Source organism: Mobula hypostoma, chromosome 6 (genome assembly GCF_963921235.1).
Source record: "Mobula hypostoma chromosome 6, sMobHyp1.1, whole genome shotgun sequence".
NCBI lineage: Eukaryota > Metazoa > Chordata > Chondrichthyes > Myliobatiformes > Myliobatidae > Mobula > Mobula hypostoma.
This window is the reverse complement of record NC_086102.1, coordinates 31,763,661-31,781,267: the sequence shown is the minus strand read 5'-3', so window position 1 is coordinate 31,781,267 and position 17,607 is coordinate 31,763,661. Positions and strand designations below refer to the sequence as shown.

Here is a 17,607-nt window from a genome sequence, read left to right as displayed (position 1 = left end):
TCATTCTAGATTCTCTCATTAGGACAGACATCCACCTGTTAACTATCCTACCAATACCCCTCAAGATAACCTGTATTTCAATCAAGTTTCCTCTTCTGATCTTCAGCAATAATTTGCCTACCCTGTACAGCGATTTTCCCCAAAGAAACCTGTGCATTTCAGGTATTAATCTAGAAATTTTTTTCTGCTATCCTTCTAAGCCATTAACATCCTACCTTAATTAAGGAAAAACAATACAGTACTGTATTCTGCATGTGATCTTACAAAAGCCATGAATGAACTTGTATTCAATTTTCTCACAAATTATAACATTTTTTTCATTACTTATTAAATTGCATTATCTTCACACTAGCCTTCTTTGAATCATGAACTTGGCCATTCAAATTCCCCTGCATCATGTAATCTCTCACTATTTAGATAATATGATATTTTTTGCTTCCAAAATAAACAATTCTATATTTTCCTAGATTGTTCTCTATTTCCCCATTCTTTACATATGACTGACCTACCCATATCATTTAGTCCTTTTTATATCTTAAATTTCTACCTTCAGTATTTTAATATTATCAGCAATATAGCAACTATATCTTATGGCTTCATCTAAATCAGTTATATTAAATTGTAAATACCTAGGCCACTATTGCAAACCTCTCATTACATCTTGCCAACTAAAATAACTACTTATGCCTAGCATTTCCTGTTAGTGAACCAATCTTCTAACCACATTAATACATTACTTCATACGTATATGAGTTTTTACTTTATACAATAATCTTTAATGTGGCACCACATCAAATACTATCTAGAAATCTAACCATTTGTGTCTGCACCACATACTTGTGGGTTGTGTATATGTGTATGTTTGCATGGTTTACATCTATGTGTATGTATACATAGTGTGCATTTTTGTTTACAGCTTTCTGAGGTTGAGTTTGTGTCAGTCTGTGGTTATATGGATGTTTGTTTTTGTGTGTGCATATGTTTGTGTGTGTGTCTGTGTATGTGAGTTTGTGTGTGTGTGTCTGTATTTATGTGTGCTTTGGATGTGTGTGTGTCTGCACATGTGGTTTTTTTTGAAGGAAGGGTAAATCATTGGATTGAGAAGATTGCTTAGCATTTCGGGATGGACAATAAATACTGACTTTGTTGGTGATGCCCATATTCCATAAATATTAGGGTTCTCTTTGTAGTATAAAGCAATTATTTGAATGGTCTCATTGACCATTATTAAAAAGTTTAGCTAAGACTTTTGGTTTCTACTTTTAGCATTTATTTATATTTATATTTAATTAACAATAGCATATTATTTTAACTAAATGTGTTATTTATATCTAATTATTTTAATTATATTTAAATTTTATCTTTGATTATTTAAATCCATTCAGATGCATTTAAAAACAGTAAGACTGCCTTGAAATCAGCCATCAAAGGCTGAGAGAGTGTTTTGAGGTCTACCACCTGCAGTCTAGTTGCTTGTTCACCTGTGGATGGACTACTGAGTGAAAATCTTCATCACTGTCTCTGGCCCAATTCTGTGGCTGATGCAGCCATAGGATTAGTGCATGGGAAAGTATAAGCAGCAGACTCCGTAGAACACAACTGGACTTTGAAAATAAAGCATTGCTGTATTTTCCAAAGACATTATTTTCTCAAGTCTTCAGTCAAAAATGGACTCCCCAAAAATCATTGGGTATTTGCTTTCATATCTTTCTAGGAGGGATTCTGATTGCCCCAACTGAATAGCGTACTTGTGATGCAAATCTTATACAAGATAAATGTACATAATTGCCTTCTGGGGAGGTAGGGAGAGTCAACCAATATCTCCCTATTACTGTCTTCCGTACCTCACGATGTCCCTAAGCTCATGACAATTAGCTTCAGTAAACTGAAGTGGAAAATAATAATACAGGATCAGAGGATGCCAAGTATAATGAGAGACAATGAATAAATTAATGGTTTAAATGTTGCTGAAAGCAGTGCTGTGGTGTTCTCACACCATTGATTACTATAGTCATGGCTGCATAGGGACATTACACTTACATAAGAATTGGAGACATTTTGATAATTTGCTTTCATAGAGACATGTTTAAAATAAATTTGGAATCAATTGCCAAAGCCCTTTCATAACTAGAGATTCCTATTGAGTTTAATGGGGTTATGGACAGGGAACAAGCTTTTGAAACAGACTAGTTATTATTTTGTGTTCTCTTTCGATAGTAGATCATTTTAGTTAATACTTATTAAATACTACAGATGCAAGTAGGATCATGGGCCGGCTGGTGGCACAACGACATTGGTGCTGGACCTGGGAGTGGAGGTTTCCGTGTCCGAAACTAGTCTGGTCCGCCTCCGAGTACGCTTTCCGTCCGTGCCGGGTTGAGTGTCGAGAACGCAATTCGACCTCGTAAAATAAAGGGAAAATACTGTGAAAATGTCTGTGTGAGGAGTGGTGCACCGCTCAGTCTCTCTCTCTCTCTCTCTCTCGCTCCACACCTTGTAAAAGTCATGAAAAAGACATCATCACGCAGCATGCAGGGGCGCACGCATGCACACGCAGAGACTGGCATGCACCCAGGCACACGCCAAAAAAAACAGCAAACAGGATCATGTTCTGGCATTGTTATCATCATCATCATCACCAGGTGCCATGCCCAGCTTGAGCTTTGGCTGCCATGGCCCACACACTCCTGTTTCGGGTCAAGTGGATCAATTCATTGGTATTCACTTCCAGTTCTCTGGCTGCTGTCTCCATCATCATTTGTCTTTGTCTTCCTCTTGCTTTCTTCCCTTCAATCTTTCCCATAATTACCGTGCATTCTAACTCCCCTTCCCCAATCATATGTTCAATGAAGCCATGCTGCTCCTTCACGATCCCATACATCACTTCTCTCTCTGTGCTCGCTTTGCTCATGACATCCTCGTTAGACAGTTTCATAATTACATTAAAAAATTCTGGGTTTCTTGTTGAACAAAAACTCATTTTGTAAAAGATTGCAAGCTCTTTTCCAAATTATAAACAGGATGGTAACTTGGAAACAATATACTTAAACTTTGGGGACTGGAGGATGCAGAGCCATGATGAACTTGGTACTAAATCAGACAGATAGATGATTGTAGCTACTCAGTCAAGGCTGCCTTGAGAATCATGATATCTGTTCTCCACTAAGAAAATATAATATTCATGAAATTCCATAGGTTAACCTCTCTCTTTAACACTGGAGGAAATTGGTAGAATCTATACTAAGTACATTTACTAAGTGTGTTGCTTGGACTTCCAGCATCTGCAGATTTTCTTGTGTAAGTGCAGTTGTATTTGTTTCCAAGACATGTAAGGCAGTAGATACTGGAATCTGGTGCAAAAAGAGCCAAGCCTTTGGAGAATTTCTACAAATTCTACTAGCTTAATTTCTGCATGAAACTTTCATCTGCACCATTTTAAAGACAACAAGGGGTTGGAAGGGGATCATCCAGGCTAAACCTTTTGATCCCAGGTGTAGTTCCATACTTGGTGTACAGGGACATGAGGGACACGGACACCTCTCCACAGGGAAGCTGCATGGTTTTCAGCAAATGCTTGAGGTCATGAAGAAGAAAATAATTCTTCAAGAATGATTTCCTGACCAGTTACCCTCGCTTGCAGCTTAATGAAAGCAATGTTAGTGCCACTTTCAGCATGCACATCTGGTAAGCAGGCACAAAATATACATTTGGTCTCATACCCACCTCTCTAACAAATGTGAGACTCCAACACCCACAAGTGTTGGAGGTTAGTTTTAGAAGAAACCACTGACATCAGCTTTTTGTGGTCAATATAATCATTAATAGAGCAGCTGATGGCATACTGAATTTATCATTTACTGGGTATGGAGAAATGATTATCAAGTGTGTATTTAATGCAGCATATTTAATGCCTTTTTAGCTGTTTACCAGCTAAATTTCATACGTTTATTTTGAGGTATCCATTTTGTGCAACTGAGACATCAGATGGATCACAGTGCAAAAACAAAACAACCAAGGCAATCAAGTTACTTAAATTTAGTTTTCATTTTGCTTGTAGTCAGCAGTCTAGTAGAAATTTTACTCAAAACAATGCTATTACTTTTCAGAAGATTTTTTTTTCTGCTCAAACATATTTGCATGGGAGCTTAAGGTGAAGGAACCCTTAGGAGTCTGAGATCATAATATGATTGAATTCACCCCGGAGTTTGAAAAAGAGAGAAGCAAAAATCAGATGTATCAATATTAAACTGAAGTAAACTGGGAATTACAGAAGCATGAGAGATATGCTGGCCAAAGTTGATTGGGAGAGGACACTGACAGGTACGAGGCAGATGAGCAATGGCTAGAGTTTGTGTGAGCAATTCGGAAAGTGCAGGATAGATTCACCCCAAAGAAAAAGATGAGGGAGGATGAGGCAACCGTGGCTGACAAGGGAAGCTAAACATAGCATAAAAGCAAAAGAAAGGGCACATAATATTGCATGGAGTGCTCCTGAGAATGAAATGGTACATGTATGAGGAGCATTTGGTGGCTCTGGACCTGTACTCACTGGAGTTTAGAAGAAGGAGGGAGAATCTAATTGAAATCAATTGAATATTGAAAAGTTTAGATAGAATGACGTAGAGAAGATGCTTCCTATATTTTCTATAGTGGAGGATTCCAGGACCAGAAGGCACAGCTTCAAAATACAAGGACATCTTTTTAGAACTGAGATGATGAAGAATTTTTTAGCCAGAGGGTGGTAAATTTGTGGGATTCATTGCCAGGGACTGCAGTGAAGGCTATGTCATTGGGCATGTTTAAAGCAGAAGGTGGTAGGGTCTTGATTAGTAAGTGTGTTAAATGTTAAGGGGAGAGGTAGGAGAATGGGGTTGAGGGGATTATAAATCAGCCATGATAGAGCAGTGGAGCAGACTTGATGGGCTGAATGACCTAATTGTGCTCCTGTGTCTTATGGTCTTATGATCTTATGTTGTTACATGCAGAAAATACCATCAAGTGCAAACAGAAGCGCTTTAAAAATTATTTAAACTCTTCTTTTGAAATGCTTAAGACTAAAGCTTACTGTTTGATTACTGAAGCTGAAAATAGGTTTATAACAAAAATAGGAGTCTTTAATTACAGTGTCAGTCTAAAGTCTGTGATCTAAACCTAACTTCAAATTGCATCTTTACAAAGATATGCACCACTATTTATGAGCTATATTAAGTAGTATGCATTTTTTGAAAATTAAATAGAATTTCATTCAACACTGTAAAACAACTTTATTGTTGAAATTAGAACTAAACGAAGCAGCTTAATTCCACAAAGACCGGCAAAAGAGCAATATTGCTGGAAATTGCAAAGGCAATTCATGATCAGTTAAATAGGGAGCAGTGGCCAGCTTTGTGACCAGTGTGGACTTTGACTGTAATGTTTACAACTAGCACAAATAAAGACCATAAAATATTGATTTGCACTGAAGATGTTTTGTATTTAAAATAATGCCAGCTTCTGTTAAATTAGATTAATTCTGTGGAAATTGAGCTGATATAAGTGGAAAAGTAAGCTTAAGAGATGATGGGCCAACCTCTGACTAAAATTTAAACATTCAAATATTCGTACATTCATGTTGGCCTGCATTCTGCAATATGTTGACTTCTAATTAATGTTTAAACAAGGGACAAGCTGGATAAGATTGGAAAACAGATGCTTGGATCATGATGGTCAATTAAATGATTAGTACATGAGTTTCACTACAAGTTGCACTTCTGATTCACTGTAAATTGCACTTCTGATTAGCAAGCCCATTAAGAAAGCAAACTGAGAAACGGTTTATTTCTGGAAGGAAAAGTAGTTATGCTAAAACGCCTAAGGAGTATTGCATACAATTCTTGTTGCCAATTATAAAGAACACATATGGAACTAAGGGGGTGCAGTTTTTACAAGGGAGATAACAAAATGCAAGATTTTACATTCCTGGAAAGGTTGACTAGGCTTCTCTTGAGGAAGGAATAATAAGGGATTTTCTGATATCGTACCTCCCTTTAAATTGATGAGAGTCTTTGATAGAGTGGGTACAAAGGAAATGCTACATTTGTGGGATGATATAAGTTTAGAAACCATCAATTTAGGATATCCACCAAGAATTCCAATATGAAATTTGGAAGAAACATCTTTGGTTGAAGTGTACTGAGAATATGGAATTCACTCAGTGTTTGTTGTCTGTCCTGTAGATACACTGGGGAGGATGGTCTAACATCAGAGGGAGAATGAAAAAGTGGGGGAAGTTTCCAGCATCTGCAGATTTCCTCTTGTTTGTAAGTGGGGGAATCTGATGGGTTTAGATGAGAAAAGGTGAAAGAATGCTCATCTGTATCATAAACACTGGCATGGACTGCTCGGACTGAAGAGCTAATTCTGTTAGTCATAGTCATAGTCATAGTCATACTTTATTGATCCCGGGGGAAATTGGTTTTCATTACAGTTGCACCATAAATAATAAATAGTAATAAAACCATAAATAGTTAAATAGTAATATGCAAATTATACCAGGAAATAAGTCCAGGACCAGCCTATTGGCTCAGGGTGTCTGACCCTCCAAGGGAGGAGTTGTAAAGTTTGATGGCCACAGGCAGGAATGACTTCCTATGACGCTCTGTGTTGCATCTCGGTGGAATGAGTCTCTGGCTGAATGTACTCCTGTTCCCACCCAGTACATTATGTAGTGGATGGGAGACATTGTCCAAGATGGCATGCAACTTGGACAGCATCCTCTTTTCAGACACCAGTCAGAGAGTCCAGTTCCATCCCCACAACATCACTGGCCTTACGAATGAGTTTGTTGATTCTGTTGGTGTCTGCTACCCTCAGCCTGCTGCCCCAGCACACAACAGCAAACATGATAGCACTGGCCACCACAGACTTGTAGAACATCCTCAGCATTGTCCGGCAGATGTTAAAGGACCTCAGTCTCCTCAGGAAATAGAGACGGCTCTGACCCTTCTTGTAGACAGCTTCAGTGTTCTTTGACCAGTCCAGTTTATTGTCAATTCGTCTCCCCAGGTATTTGTAATCCTCCACCATGTCCACACTGACCCCCTGGATGGAAACAGGGGTCACCGGTAACTTAGCTCTCCTCAGGTCTACCACCTGTTGTTTAGTAGAATAAAGACTGCGTGCTATTTCTGCTATTTATTCATGATCAGAATGCAAACAGTCAATCAGTGCTAACCCTATTGTTTATTTCCATGGAACATCACTGCAGAATCAAAGTTTTTGAGTGACTACCACCCACTGAAATGAGTTTGTATTGATAAATTCCAACCTTTGCAGCTTTAAACATTGAAATGGACTAAGCTGCAGTGAGTGGTGAAAGGCAATTTAAAGACATTATAGTTTCTTTCAAGGGATGGTGAGAATGATGTTGGAAGTCCACGGACGCAGCATCTGGGAGCTTTGTCCTTCGGGATTATGACACCAACCAGACACCGGCTAAATGAGGGGAGCAACAATGCAGATGAAGGACTGGAATCAAACCACGGCAATGAGACACTTTCAATGAGCTCACCTGTATGGTCAAGATCAAGGTTACAGAAATTATCTCCAAGTGCCATATTCCAGCAGATGCACAAATAACCTCACTTATTCTGTAATATATGTCCCATTCACAACCAGAGCTGCTATCACAGTTCAATGTGAATTTATTATCAAATACATACAGCATATGTAATTTTCTTGTAGACATTCACAGTAAAAGAAAGAAATACAATGTAATCAATGAAAAATTGCACACGAAGACTGACAAATGGCTAATGTGCAAAGGAAGACAATCTGGGTAAATACAAAATAAATAATCAAGACTATATTTAGAGGAGACATTGCATTGCATAGAGGGTGAGAGAGCTTAAAAGAAGCAGAAAGGGGCAGTTGGCAGATTTTGCATGCCACAGTTCCAAGGATACACTGGATTGCATAGAGGGAGAGAGAGTTTACAAGAAGTGAGTGGGGGGACTTGGCACATTTTGGACAGCACAGTTCCTGAGTAGTGCCTAGTTATTGTGCATAATTAGGCACTTGGCAAGGACAAAAAAGAACAATGATAGGCTTAAGCAGAGTGGTCATTGTGTGAGGGGGCCAGTGTTGGAGTGGGGAATTGAGGCTTTAGCTCATCAAGGTTTCAGCGAGGAGAGGAGTAGGCTGTAGGTAGATTTTTTTCATAATTTATTCTTCATTTCTTTCTTATTGCACAGTTAGAGCAGTTGGTATGTCAGACACTATAGTAGAATGCAGAATGTGGGAAGGCAAGGAGACCTCCAGTGTCCCAGATCTATCTGTAGCTTCTTTCTGACTGTGTTAAGGAGTTAGAGCTGGAACTGTTTGAATCCATATCATTCGCGAAGGTGAGGGGTTGACATTTACCCTATTTACAGGACAGACATGGTGGTGGTTACATCCAAGGTGCAGGACACAGATAATTGGGCGACTGTCAGGAAGGGCGAACGAGATAGGCAGCCAGTGCAGATTACCCCTGTGGATTTTCCCTCAACAATAGTATACTGCTTTGCTTTAGATACTCTTTGGGGGTGGGGGGGGGGGGAATGACCAAGCAGAGGAAAGCCACTCTGAGTGTGATTCTGTGGCTCAAAAGGGAAGGGAGGAGAAGAGATGAGTTTAATGACAGGGGATTAATTGGTTAGGGGAACAGAAAGGTGATTTCATGGACAAGAACGATATTCCTGGATGATTTGTTGCACACCGGGTGCCAGGGTCAAGGACATTTCAGATCAAATCCACAGCATTCTTAAGTGGGAGGGTGAGCAGTCAGAAGTTGTGGTCCACAGCAGTACCAATAAAGTGTAGGATGGGTAATGAGGTCCTACAAAGTGAGTACAGGGAGTTGGTATTAAGTTAAAGGGCAGGACCTCCATCATTGTTCCCTGTACCTTGAGCTAGTGAGGCCAGAGATAGGAAGATCAGGTAGTTTAATATGTGGTTAAGGAGTTGGTGTAGGAGGGAGGGCTTCAGATTTTTGGATCATTGGGCTCTCTTCCAAGGAAGGTGGGACCTGTAGAGAAGGGACAGTTTACACATGAACTAGAGGGGGACTAATATCCAAGTGGAGGGTTTGCTAATGCTGGAAACCAGAGTGCCAGAACAGATAGTGGAGTGTTTGTGGAGAAAGATGGTTTTAAGCCTTTGCAAAGTCTGAAATTAAAAGGTTGAGCATGGTGGTGCTAATGCTTTGAGCTGCATATATTTCAATTCAGGGAGTATTGTAGGAAAGGCAGATGAGCTTAGGGCATGGACCAACATGTGGAATTGCGACATTGTAGCCTTCAGTGAGACTTGGGTGTGGGGTGAGTCAGGACTGGCAGCTCAGTGATCCAGGGTTCCATTGTTCTAGCCGTGATGGAGTCAAGGAAAATATCAAGGGAGTGCTCAGTCAGGAAAGGAATAAAAAAGGTATGACCATGTTAATGGGATTATATTATAGACGACTCAACAGTCCGTGGGATATAGTGGAGCAACTTTATAGAGAGACTGCAGACTGTTTTAAGAAACACAAGGTTGTGTCATAGGGTAAATGCAGCAGGCTTTTTCCACTGAGGTTGGTTGAGACTACAGCTAGAGGGCATGGGTTAAGGGTGAAAGGTGAAATATTTAAGGCAAACATCTTCACTTGAAGGGTTGGTGGGAGTGTGGAATGAACTGCCAGCGCAAATGGTGGATGTGGGTCAATTTCAACATTTAAAAGAAATATTGGCCGGTACATGAATGGGAGGGCTATAGTCCAGGGGTAGATCACCGGGACTAGGCAGGTTAATGGTTTGGCACAGACTAGATGGGCAAAAGCTCCTTTTTCTGTGCTGTGGTGTTCTATGCCTCTCAAAATAGTCAAGACTTGGACTTTAAAGCCTGCACAACTGAATCACGCTGACCAAATCTCCCCAACATACTGTGCAGTATTCATTAAAATATTTCCTTTGCTTTGGAGAGCACGATAGGGTGCAACCATCAATGAGTGGAACAGTGTGTGCCAATATGGTTATATTTTTCCACCTGAGCGGAGAGCGTTACCCAGAATAAGGGTGTCTATGACAGAGTCTGTGGCAAGAAACATGAGTGAGTTCACTGAAGGTGGCCTTATGCCCATTCATAATCCCACTCACATCACACTTTCGTCTTACAGAAAATGCTGGAAGAAATCTGAAGGTCAGGCATCTTCTATGGAGAGGAATAAACAGCTGACGTTTTGGATGGAGAGCCTGCATCAGGACTGGAAAGGAAGGGAGAGAAGCCAGAATAAGAAGGTAGGAGGAAGGGAAGTGAGTGGGTGATAGGGAATAACCTGAGAAGCTGGCAGGTGATATCCCCAGCACCTGGTCTCACCTATCACTTGCCAGCTTGTACTCCTCCCCTTCCCCCACCATCTTATTCTGGCTTCTGGCTCCTTCCTTGACAGTCCCAATGAAAGTGCTCAGCCTGAAACATCGACTGTTTATTCCTCTTTGTAGATACTACTTGTGTTGCTGAGTTCCTCCAGCATTGTGTGTGTGTTGCTCAAGATTTCTAGCACCTGCAGAAACTCTTGTGACACTTTCGTCTCATCCCAGTTGCTCTTACGTATATAATAGAGGTGGTGTAAGCAAATATCACTCACTTTCCTCCTCTATAGCCCTACCTTTTTCCTTTTCAAAATCAAAGAACTCCAATCTGGCCAGGTGGTGGTTGAACAGCTAGAAAGGAAAGTAGGAAGCCTAATGCTGCTCAGTCTACTGTAAGTGCAGATACAGCAGGGCTGTCTCAAGTACAGCCACACAGCACTATGTATTGTGGGATTAGTGCAGAGATGGGTTCCGTACTTGCTGAGTCACTAACTCAGTTAGCCTATCATCTGCCATTGAGAAAATTCTGGAATCCATTATTATTAGCAGGACATTTATGCAGAATCAATCTTATTTTATAAAAGTGAAATTGTGCTTGGTCAATTTGCTAAAGCTCTTTGAGAATCTAATAAATGGTGGATAAAGGAGAACTAGTAGATGGAGCATGTCTACTCCATTCTTGATTGGTCAGGGCTTGAAGGGATATAGGGCAAAAGAACAGGGCTGAGAGGAAAATTGGATCAGCCATGATGAAATGGCAGACAGACTTGATGGGCCAAATGGCCTAAATTTGCTCCTACATCTTATGGTCTTATATTTGGTTTTCCAGAAAGCTTCCAGAATGGTGCCACAGGTTGCAGATAAGAGGAGAACATCATATGGCTAACATTGCACCATTCGAGATTATCTCTGGAATTTTAAGCACCGGTTTGTGTCAAAGAGACTATGTTGGCTTTAACATGTCAATTTATATCACTAAGCATATCTGATGTTGCGAGAACATCGGATGATGCACAATTTTCACCATAAGTAACTCAGGGCTGAGAAACCCCAACTTTGGCTTTCACTGTCTTATGAGCAACATTGACTGACCGATAGGCAATTGCAAGGGCACTGGCAGAGTGACAGTGGTGAATATGGTAACATTATAACACTGTGAAAAACACTGTTATGTGATCTATTTTACAGCAGTAGCATGAAACTTCCCTTTGTTCATTGTGGAAGTCTGATCCTGAAGGGGGTTTAGCTGCTTTCTTTTCAAAAGATTATGTTAATTTTCTCATTCTAGTTCTTGAGGGGGTATTAATTAAGTTTGTTTCTATAAAAAAAATTCTAAATTAACATCAGGTTATTGGAATATCAATGGCCCTCTGATCCCTTTAAACTGATTATGAGCCGTAATTTTCCGGAAACATTTCCAACCTCTGGTAAATCCACGGGCATATATTCTCCCTCTGATCAATGAATTAAGTTTCGGTTCCTCTCAAGGGGAAAATTTTAAGTTCACATAGAAAGGGTGTAAAGACTAAGGGAGTTAAATACAGAGGTGTGCATCACCGATCATTTAGGAATAGACACAAAATAAAACTAAAATGGAATTGAAAAGCTGCTTACAGATTTGTGCACAAATGAGGCTTTATTGTAGTAACAATAAAAGGGTGATTGTCATAGCTGGTGGAGGGGGTTGTAATGGGGATAAGCTCCCACTACCAAGTAAGTGCTCCCAATGGCTTGCAGCTCAGTAGCCTCTGACAATTAAGTCCATCTCCTAGCCTTCACATATGGGATAGTTACTAAACCCAAAAGAGCCATTTCTACAGACAGGAGAAGGGGTAAAGGTGGGTTGCTGGCTCATTTAAACTAGTTGCTCTGAGTAAATGATCTTAAACCTCTACTGTCTTGCGGATACACCCATTTATGGGAAAGGTTTTGAGAATAAACCCCAAGGAAAAATCTGGAGCTGGAGTCCTACAGTACATTGAGTTCAATGTTGACTGGCAACTCCTGCAATGTGGCTGGTGCCAAACTGTACACATGATAGTTAGCAAATACTGATGACCAGTTTTAGTCTTTGGCAATGGGCCAGCACAATCCACAATAACTTTAGAAAAGGGTTCACCAAATGCAGGAATAGGCTGCAGTGGGGCCACTGGGGTGACCTGATTAGGTTTACCCACAACCTGACAAGTGTGACTAGTCCTGCAAAATGTTGCAACATCTTTCCTCAGACTAGGCCAGAAGCATTGTTTTAAAACTTTGTTCACAGTTTTCTTCACACCTTGATGGCCTCCCAAGGGTTTACTATGGGCCAAAGTTAAAATCTCATTCCTATAGGCTTTAGGAACTACAACCTGGTGAACACGTGCCCATTCCTCACTTGCAGGAACATCAGCTGGTCTCCACTTCCTCATTAACACGCCATCTTTGAAATAAAACCCTGCTGGCACTTTATCAATCTCCTCACCTGAGACAGCTTTTTCTCTTAAAGCTTCAATCTCAGGGTCTCTGCTCTGTTCTGCTATAAACTCCTTCCTAGACAGAGATAAATCTTTATTATCAGATTTAATACCTGGATCCTGGTGAAACAATGAAGGCAGAAAAGTCCCTGACAAGTCGTCAAAATCTGATTCCCTGTTTGAGCTATCATAAGTAGCCGAATCAGGCTGCACAGGACCACCTGCATTGGTAAGCTTTTTGGCTATAGCTGTAGTTACTGCACATGAGGGTTAAATGTTAGGGTTTATCTTTGAATCATCATTGATTGGCTTAGTTGTCAGCTGCACTGCAGGAACAACTTTACCACCTGCTAGGTCATTCCCTAACAACAAAGAAATACCTTCCACCGGTAAACTGGGCCGTAGTACTATTTTAACAAGTCCTGAAACTAACTCTGACTTCAAAATTACCTTGTGCAGAGGTACAGGAACAATGCCGCACCCAATACCTCGAATAGGATTTACCTCAGCAGTGTCAGTCTCATCACCAATCTTTAGAACACTGTCTAACATAAGTGACTGAGAAGCTGCAGTATCTCGGAGAATTTTCACCGCTACCAGGGTTGACCCTTCCTTTACTGAAACAAACCCATCTGACGTAAAATGACGGAGTTCTTTCCTAGATGTCCAGAACCCCATCGGTTCACCGGTGTTTCATCATTTTGAACACAGGCATCTGGAACTGCCTCCTTTTCCTTCTTCTTTTTCAGAAGGAAACAGTTAGCCATAACATGACCAGGTTTCCTACAATAGCGCCAAGTAGGACCAGAGGCCTTCTCCTTTAATTGCTTCCCTTCATCCTTACCTTTGTCACGAGACCCAGATTTGATTTCTGGTTTACCCTGACTATCCATGCTACTCTTTTGGAAGGTCTTACTCGGGGTAAACTTAAACTTGTGGGTTAAGGCAAACTCATCTGCTAATTTAGCAGACTCTTGTAAAGTGGCAGCATCCTTCTCATCCAAATATGTCTTTATGTCATTGTTGATGCACCTTTTAAATTCTTCAAAGAAAATTAACCCTTTTAGTTTCTCAAAATTATCATCCAAATTTCAGATGTGCACCATCTTTCAAAACACACAGATTTCTCATAAGCAAATTCCACATGAGTCTGGTTCACAGGTTTCTTCAAATTCCTAAACCTTTGCCTATAGGCTTCTGGAACCAGTTCATAGGCTTTAAGTACAGCCCGTTTCACAATCTCATACTTAGCTGCATCTTCAATTGTTAGGCAGAATAAGCCTGTTGAGCCTTACTCTTAAATATACTCTAACAAGAGAGGCCAGCTTCCTTCTGGCCAATTGAGGCTGTGAGCCACTTTCTCAAAATGCTGAAAGTATTTATCAACCTCAGTTTCATCAAATGGAGGGACCAATTTAACTCCCCGACTGGCAACAAACTTATCACCAGAATCAAACACTAGACCCTTTGCTGCAACTTCTCTATCTTCTCTAATTCAAACATCCTTTATCTTGCTGCTTTCTCCCTCTGTTTTCCTGCTTCTTCAGCTGCAAACTGCCTCTGTTTTTCTGCTTCCTCAGCCTCAAGCTGTTTTTGTCGTAACTCAAACTCGAACTGTTGCAGTCTTCACCTATCCTCAGCCTCCATCTTTAATTTTTCCAACTTGTACTGGAGCTCAAGATCACTGGGTTTGCTTTCGGGAAACCTTTCTACCATCCCCTCTTCAAACTTCCTCAAAGAAATATAGTGCTTAGCTATTCTCCTCTGAATCTGTACCTTTTCCATATCCCGTTTTACCGCAGTAAGTCCCAGCTCCTTAGTAATGGCCAACAAGCCGTCCTTGCTGCCATCTCCTAATGCCTTAGGGTCTGGCAATGCCAGAAATGTCCCAATATCCATTGCTGCTGGTTTCCCCACACAAGTTAATCAAAAGTGTAGTAGCCAATCATATTGATAATCAATCAATCAATAAGCTCCAATTTTGTTCATTTCGTGGACAAGCCCCCAATTTGTTGTGATTTTGTAATATAGCAGCAAGAGATGACAAATTGAGTCGGGTTTTAATATTAAAACCACTATATTTATTTACATTTACTCAAAAATACAGAAAATTAAATAAACTACTTTCTTAAACAGAAGTTAACAGTGTTATGCGTCTATAGCTCCCTTACAGTCAAACTTAGAACCTGTTCTTAACAAATCTTACTCAAGCACACTCTTAAAGTGGCAGTTCAGAGAGTCCCAGTAATTCACAAAATAGGTGAGAGGAGAGACTTGTGGATTCGATCACGAAGAATTCCAAAGATTCCACGGCTAGCGAACGAAGAAATGGTTACCAAAGATCCCAGCCGAGAAATACTGTTCTGAAGTCCACGAAGAGCGATATCACAGAGTGACTGTCATGAAATCCACACCCATGGATCATACAAAGGACAGACTCGTCTCCACAATGCACAGTGTGCCGCTGATTAACCCAATCCTTTGGGTTTGGGTAAGCATTAGACTTTACCCTTCTCAATCGTGAGCTGTTCCCGGATAGCTGAAAGCCTACGATCTTCACTCTCTCTCTCTTTCCTTCAACTCCTTCTCAGCAAAATGCCCACATCACTTTTACACCGTCGGCATACGTCATAAGGTAATGCTCACAGAAACAAAACTGTGGACTCCCAGTAAAACGAAACTGGGGACATGTGATGCCCACAGTAAATGAAACTATGGTTTCCCAGGAAAAAGAAACTGTGGATACGTAACACAGCAATCTTCTCCCTCGCTTCCTATAGTAGCCTGGGTTACATCCCGTCCAGTTCCGGTGACTTATCCAACTTGATGCTTTTCAAAAGCTCCAGCGCATCCTCTTCCTTAATGTTTACATGCTCAAGCTTTTCAGTCCACTGCAAGTCATCCCTACAATCGCCAAGATCCTTTTCCGTAGTGAATACTGAAGCAAAGTATTCATTAAGTACCTCTGCTATTTCCTCTGGTTCCATACACACTTTTCCATTGTCACACTTTATTGGTCCTATTCTCTCACATCTTGTCCTCTTGCTCTTCACATACTTGTAGAATGCCTTGGGGTTTTCCTTAATCCAGTCCGCCAAGGCCTTCACATGGCCTCTTCTAGCTGTCCTACATTCTTAAGCTCCTTCCTGCTAGCCTTATAATCTTCTAGATTCATATCATTACCTAGTTTTTTGAACCTGTCGTAAGCTCTTCTTTTCTCCTTGACTTGATTTACAACAGCCTTTGTGCACCACAGATTTTGTCTCATTGTCTCATATCTCATTAGAGCGTACCTACTCAGAATCCCACGTAAATATCCCCTGAACATTTGCCACATTTCTTCGGTACGTTTCCCTGAGAATATCTGTTTTCAATTTATGTTTCCAAGTTCCTGCCTTATAGTCTCATAGTTCCTCTTACTGTAATTAAACGTTTCCCTAACATGTCTGTTCCTATCCCTCTCCAATGCTATAATAAAGGAGATAGAATTGTGATCACTATCTCCAAAATGTTAGAGATACCTGACACCTGACCAGGTTCATTTCCCAGTACCAGATCAAGTACAGCCTCTCCTCTTGTAGGCTTATCTACATATTGTGTTAAGAAACCTTCCTGAACACACCTAACAAATTCCACCCCATCTAAACCCCTCACTCTAGAGAGATGCTAATCAATATTTGGGAAATTAAAATCTCCCACCACAGCAACCCTGTTATTATTACTCCTTTCCAGAATCTGTCTCCCTATCTACTCCTTGATGTCCCTGTTACAATTGGGTGGTCTATAAAAAACATCCAGTAAGGTTATTGACCCCTTCCTGTTCCTAACATCCACCCACTCCGTAGACAGTCCCTCCAGGACTTCCTCCTTTTCTACAGCCTTGGCACTATCTCTGATCAACAGTGCCACACCCCACCTCTTTTGCCTTCCTCCCTATCCTTTCTGAAACAACTAAACTAAAGCCTGGCACTTGAAGAAGCTGTTCCTGCCCCTGCACCATCCAAGTCTCTGTAATGGCCACAGCATCATAGCTCCAAGTGCTGATCCACGCTCTGTTCATCTGCTTTATTCATGATATTCTTTGCATTAAAATAGACACATCTCAAACCATCCGACTGAGTGCGTCCCTTCTCTATGACCTGTCTATCCTCCCTTTCATACTGTCTCCAAATTTTCTCTATTTGTGAGCCAACCTCCCTTTCCTCCGTCACTTCAGTTCGGATCCCACCCCCCAGCATTTCTAGTTTAAACTCCCCCCAATAGCCTTAGTAATCCTTCCCACCAGGATATTGGTCCCCCTCGGATTCAAGTACAACCTATCCTTTTTGTACAGGTCACACCTGCCCGAGAAGAGGTTCCAATGATCCAGAAACTTTCATATGAAGAAAGACTGGATGAACTGGGCTTGTACTCATTGGAATTTAGAAGATTGAGGGGGGATCTGATTGAAACGTATAAGATCCTAAAGGGATTGGACAGGCTAGATGCAGGAAGATTGTTCCCGATGTTGGGGAAGTCCAGAACGAGGGGTCACAGTTTGAGGATAGAGGGGAAGCCTTTTAGGACCGAGATTAGGAAAAACTTCTTCACACAGAGAGTGGTGAATCTGTGGAATTCTCTGCCACAGCAAACTGTTGAGGCCAGTTCATTGGCTATATTTAAGAGGGAGTTAGATATGGCCCTTGTGGCTATGGGGATCAGGGGGTATGGAGGGAAGGCTGGGGCGGGGTTGGATGATCAGCCATGATCATAATAAATGGCGGTGCAGGCTCGAAGGGCCGAAT

The 17,607-nt window shown here is 41.0% G+C and overlaps 1 protein-coding gene across 1 annotated transcript in view; it reads right to left on the bottom strand.

Annotated features, from left to right (window-relative positions):
• pou1f1 (POU class 1 homeobox 1) overlaps positions 1-13,501 on the bottom strand; it is a 63,577-nt gene extending 50,076 nt beyond the window's left edge. Inside the window, exons 1-2 of the mRNA XM_063050174.1 lie at positions 13,204-13,501; positions 12,832-13,080 (exon numbers count right to left, since the gene is read on the bottom strand). Coding sequence (XP_062906244.1) covers positions 12,832-13,080; positions 13,204-13,501 — 547 coding nt within the window. The remainder of the gene's footprint in view (positions 1-12,831; positions 13,081-13,203) is intronic.
• Between the last annotated feature and the right edge of the window lie 4,106 nt (positions 13,502-17,607).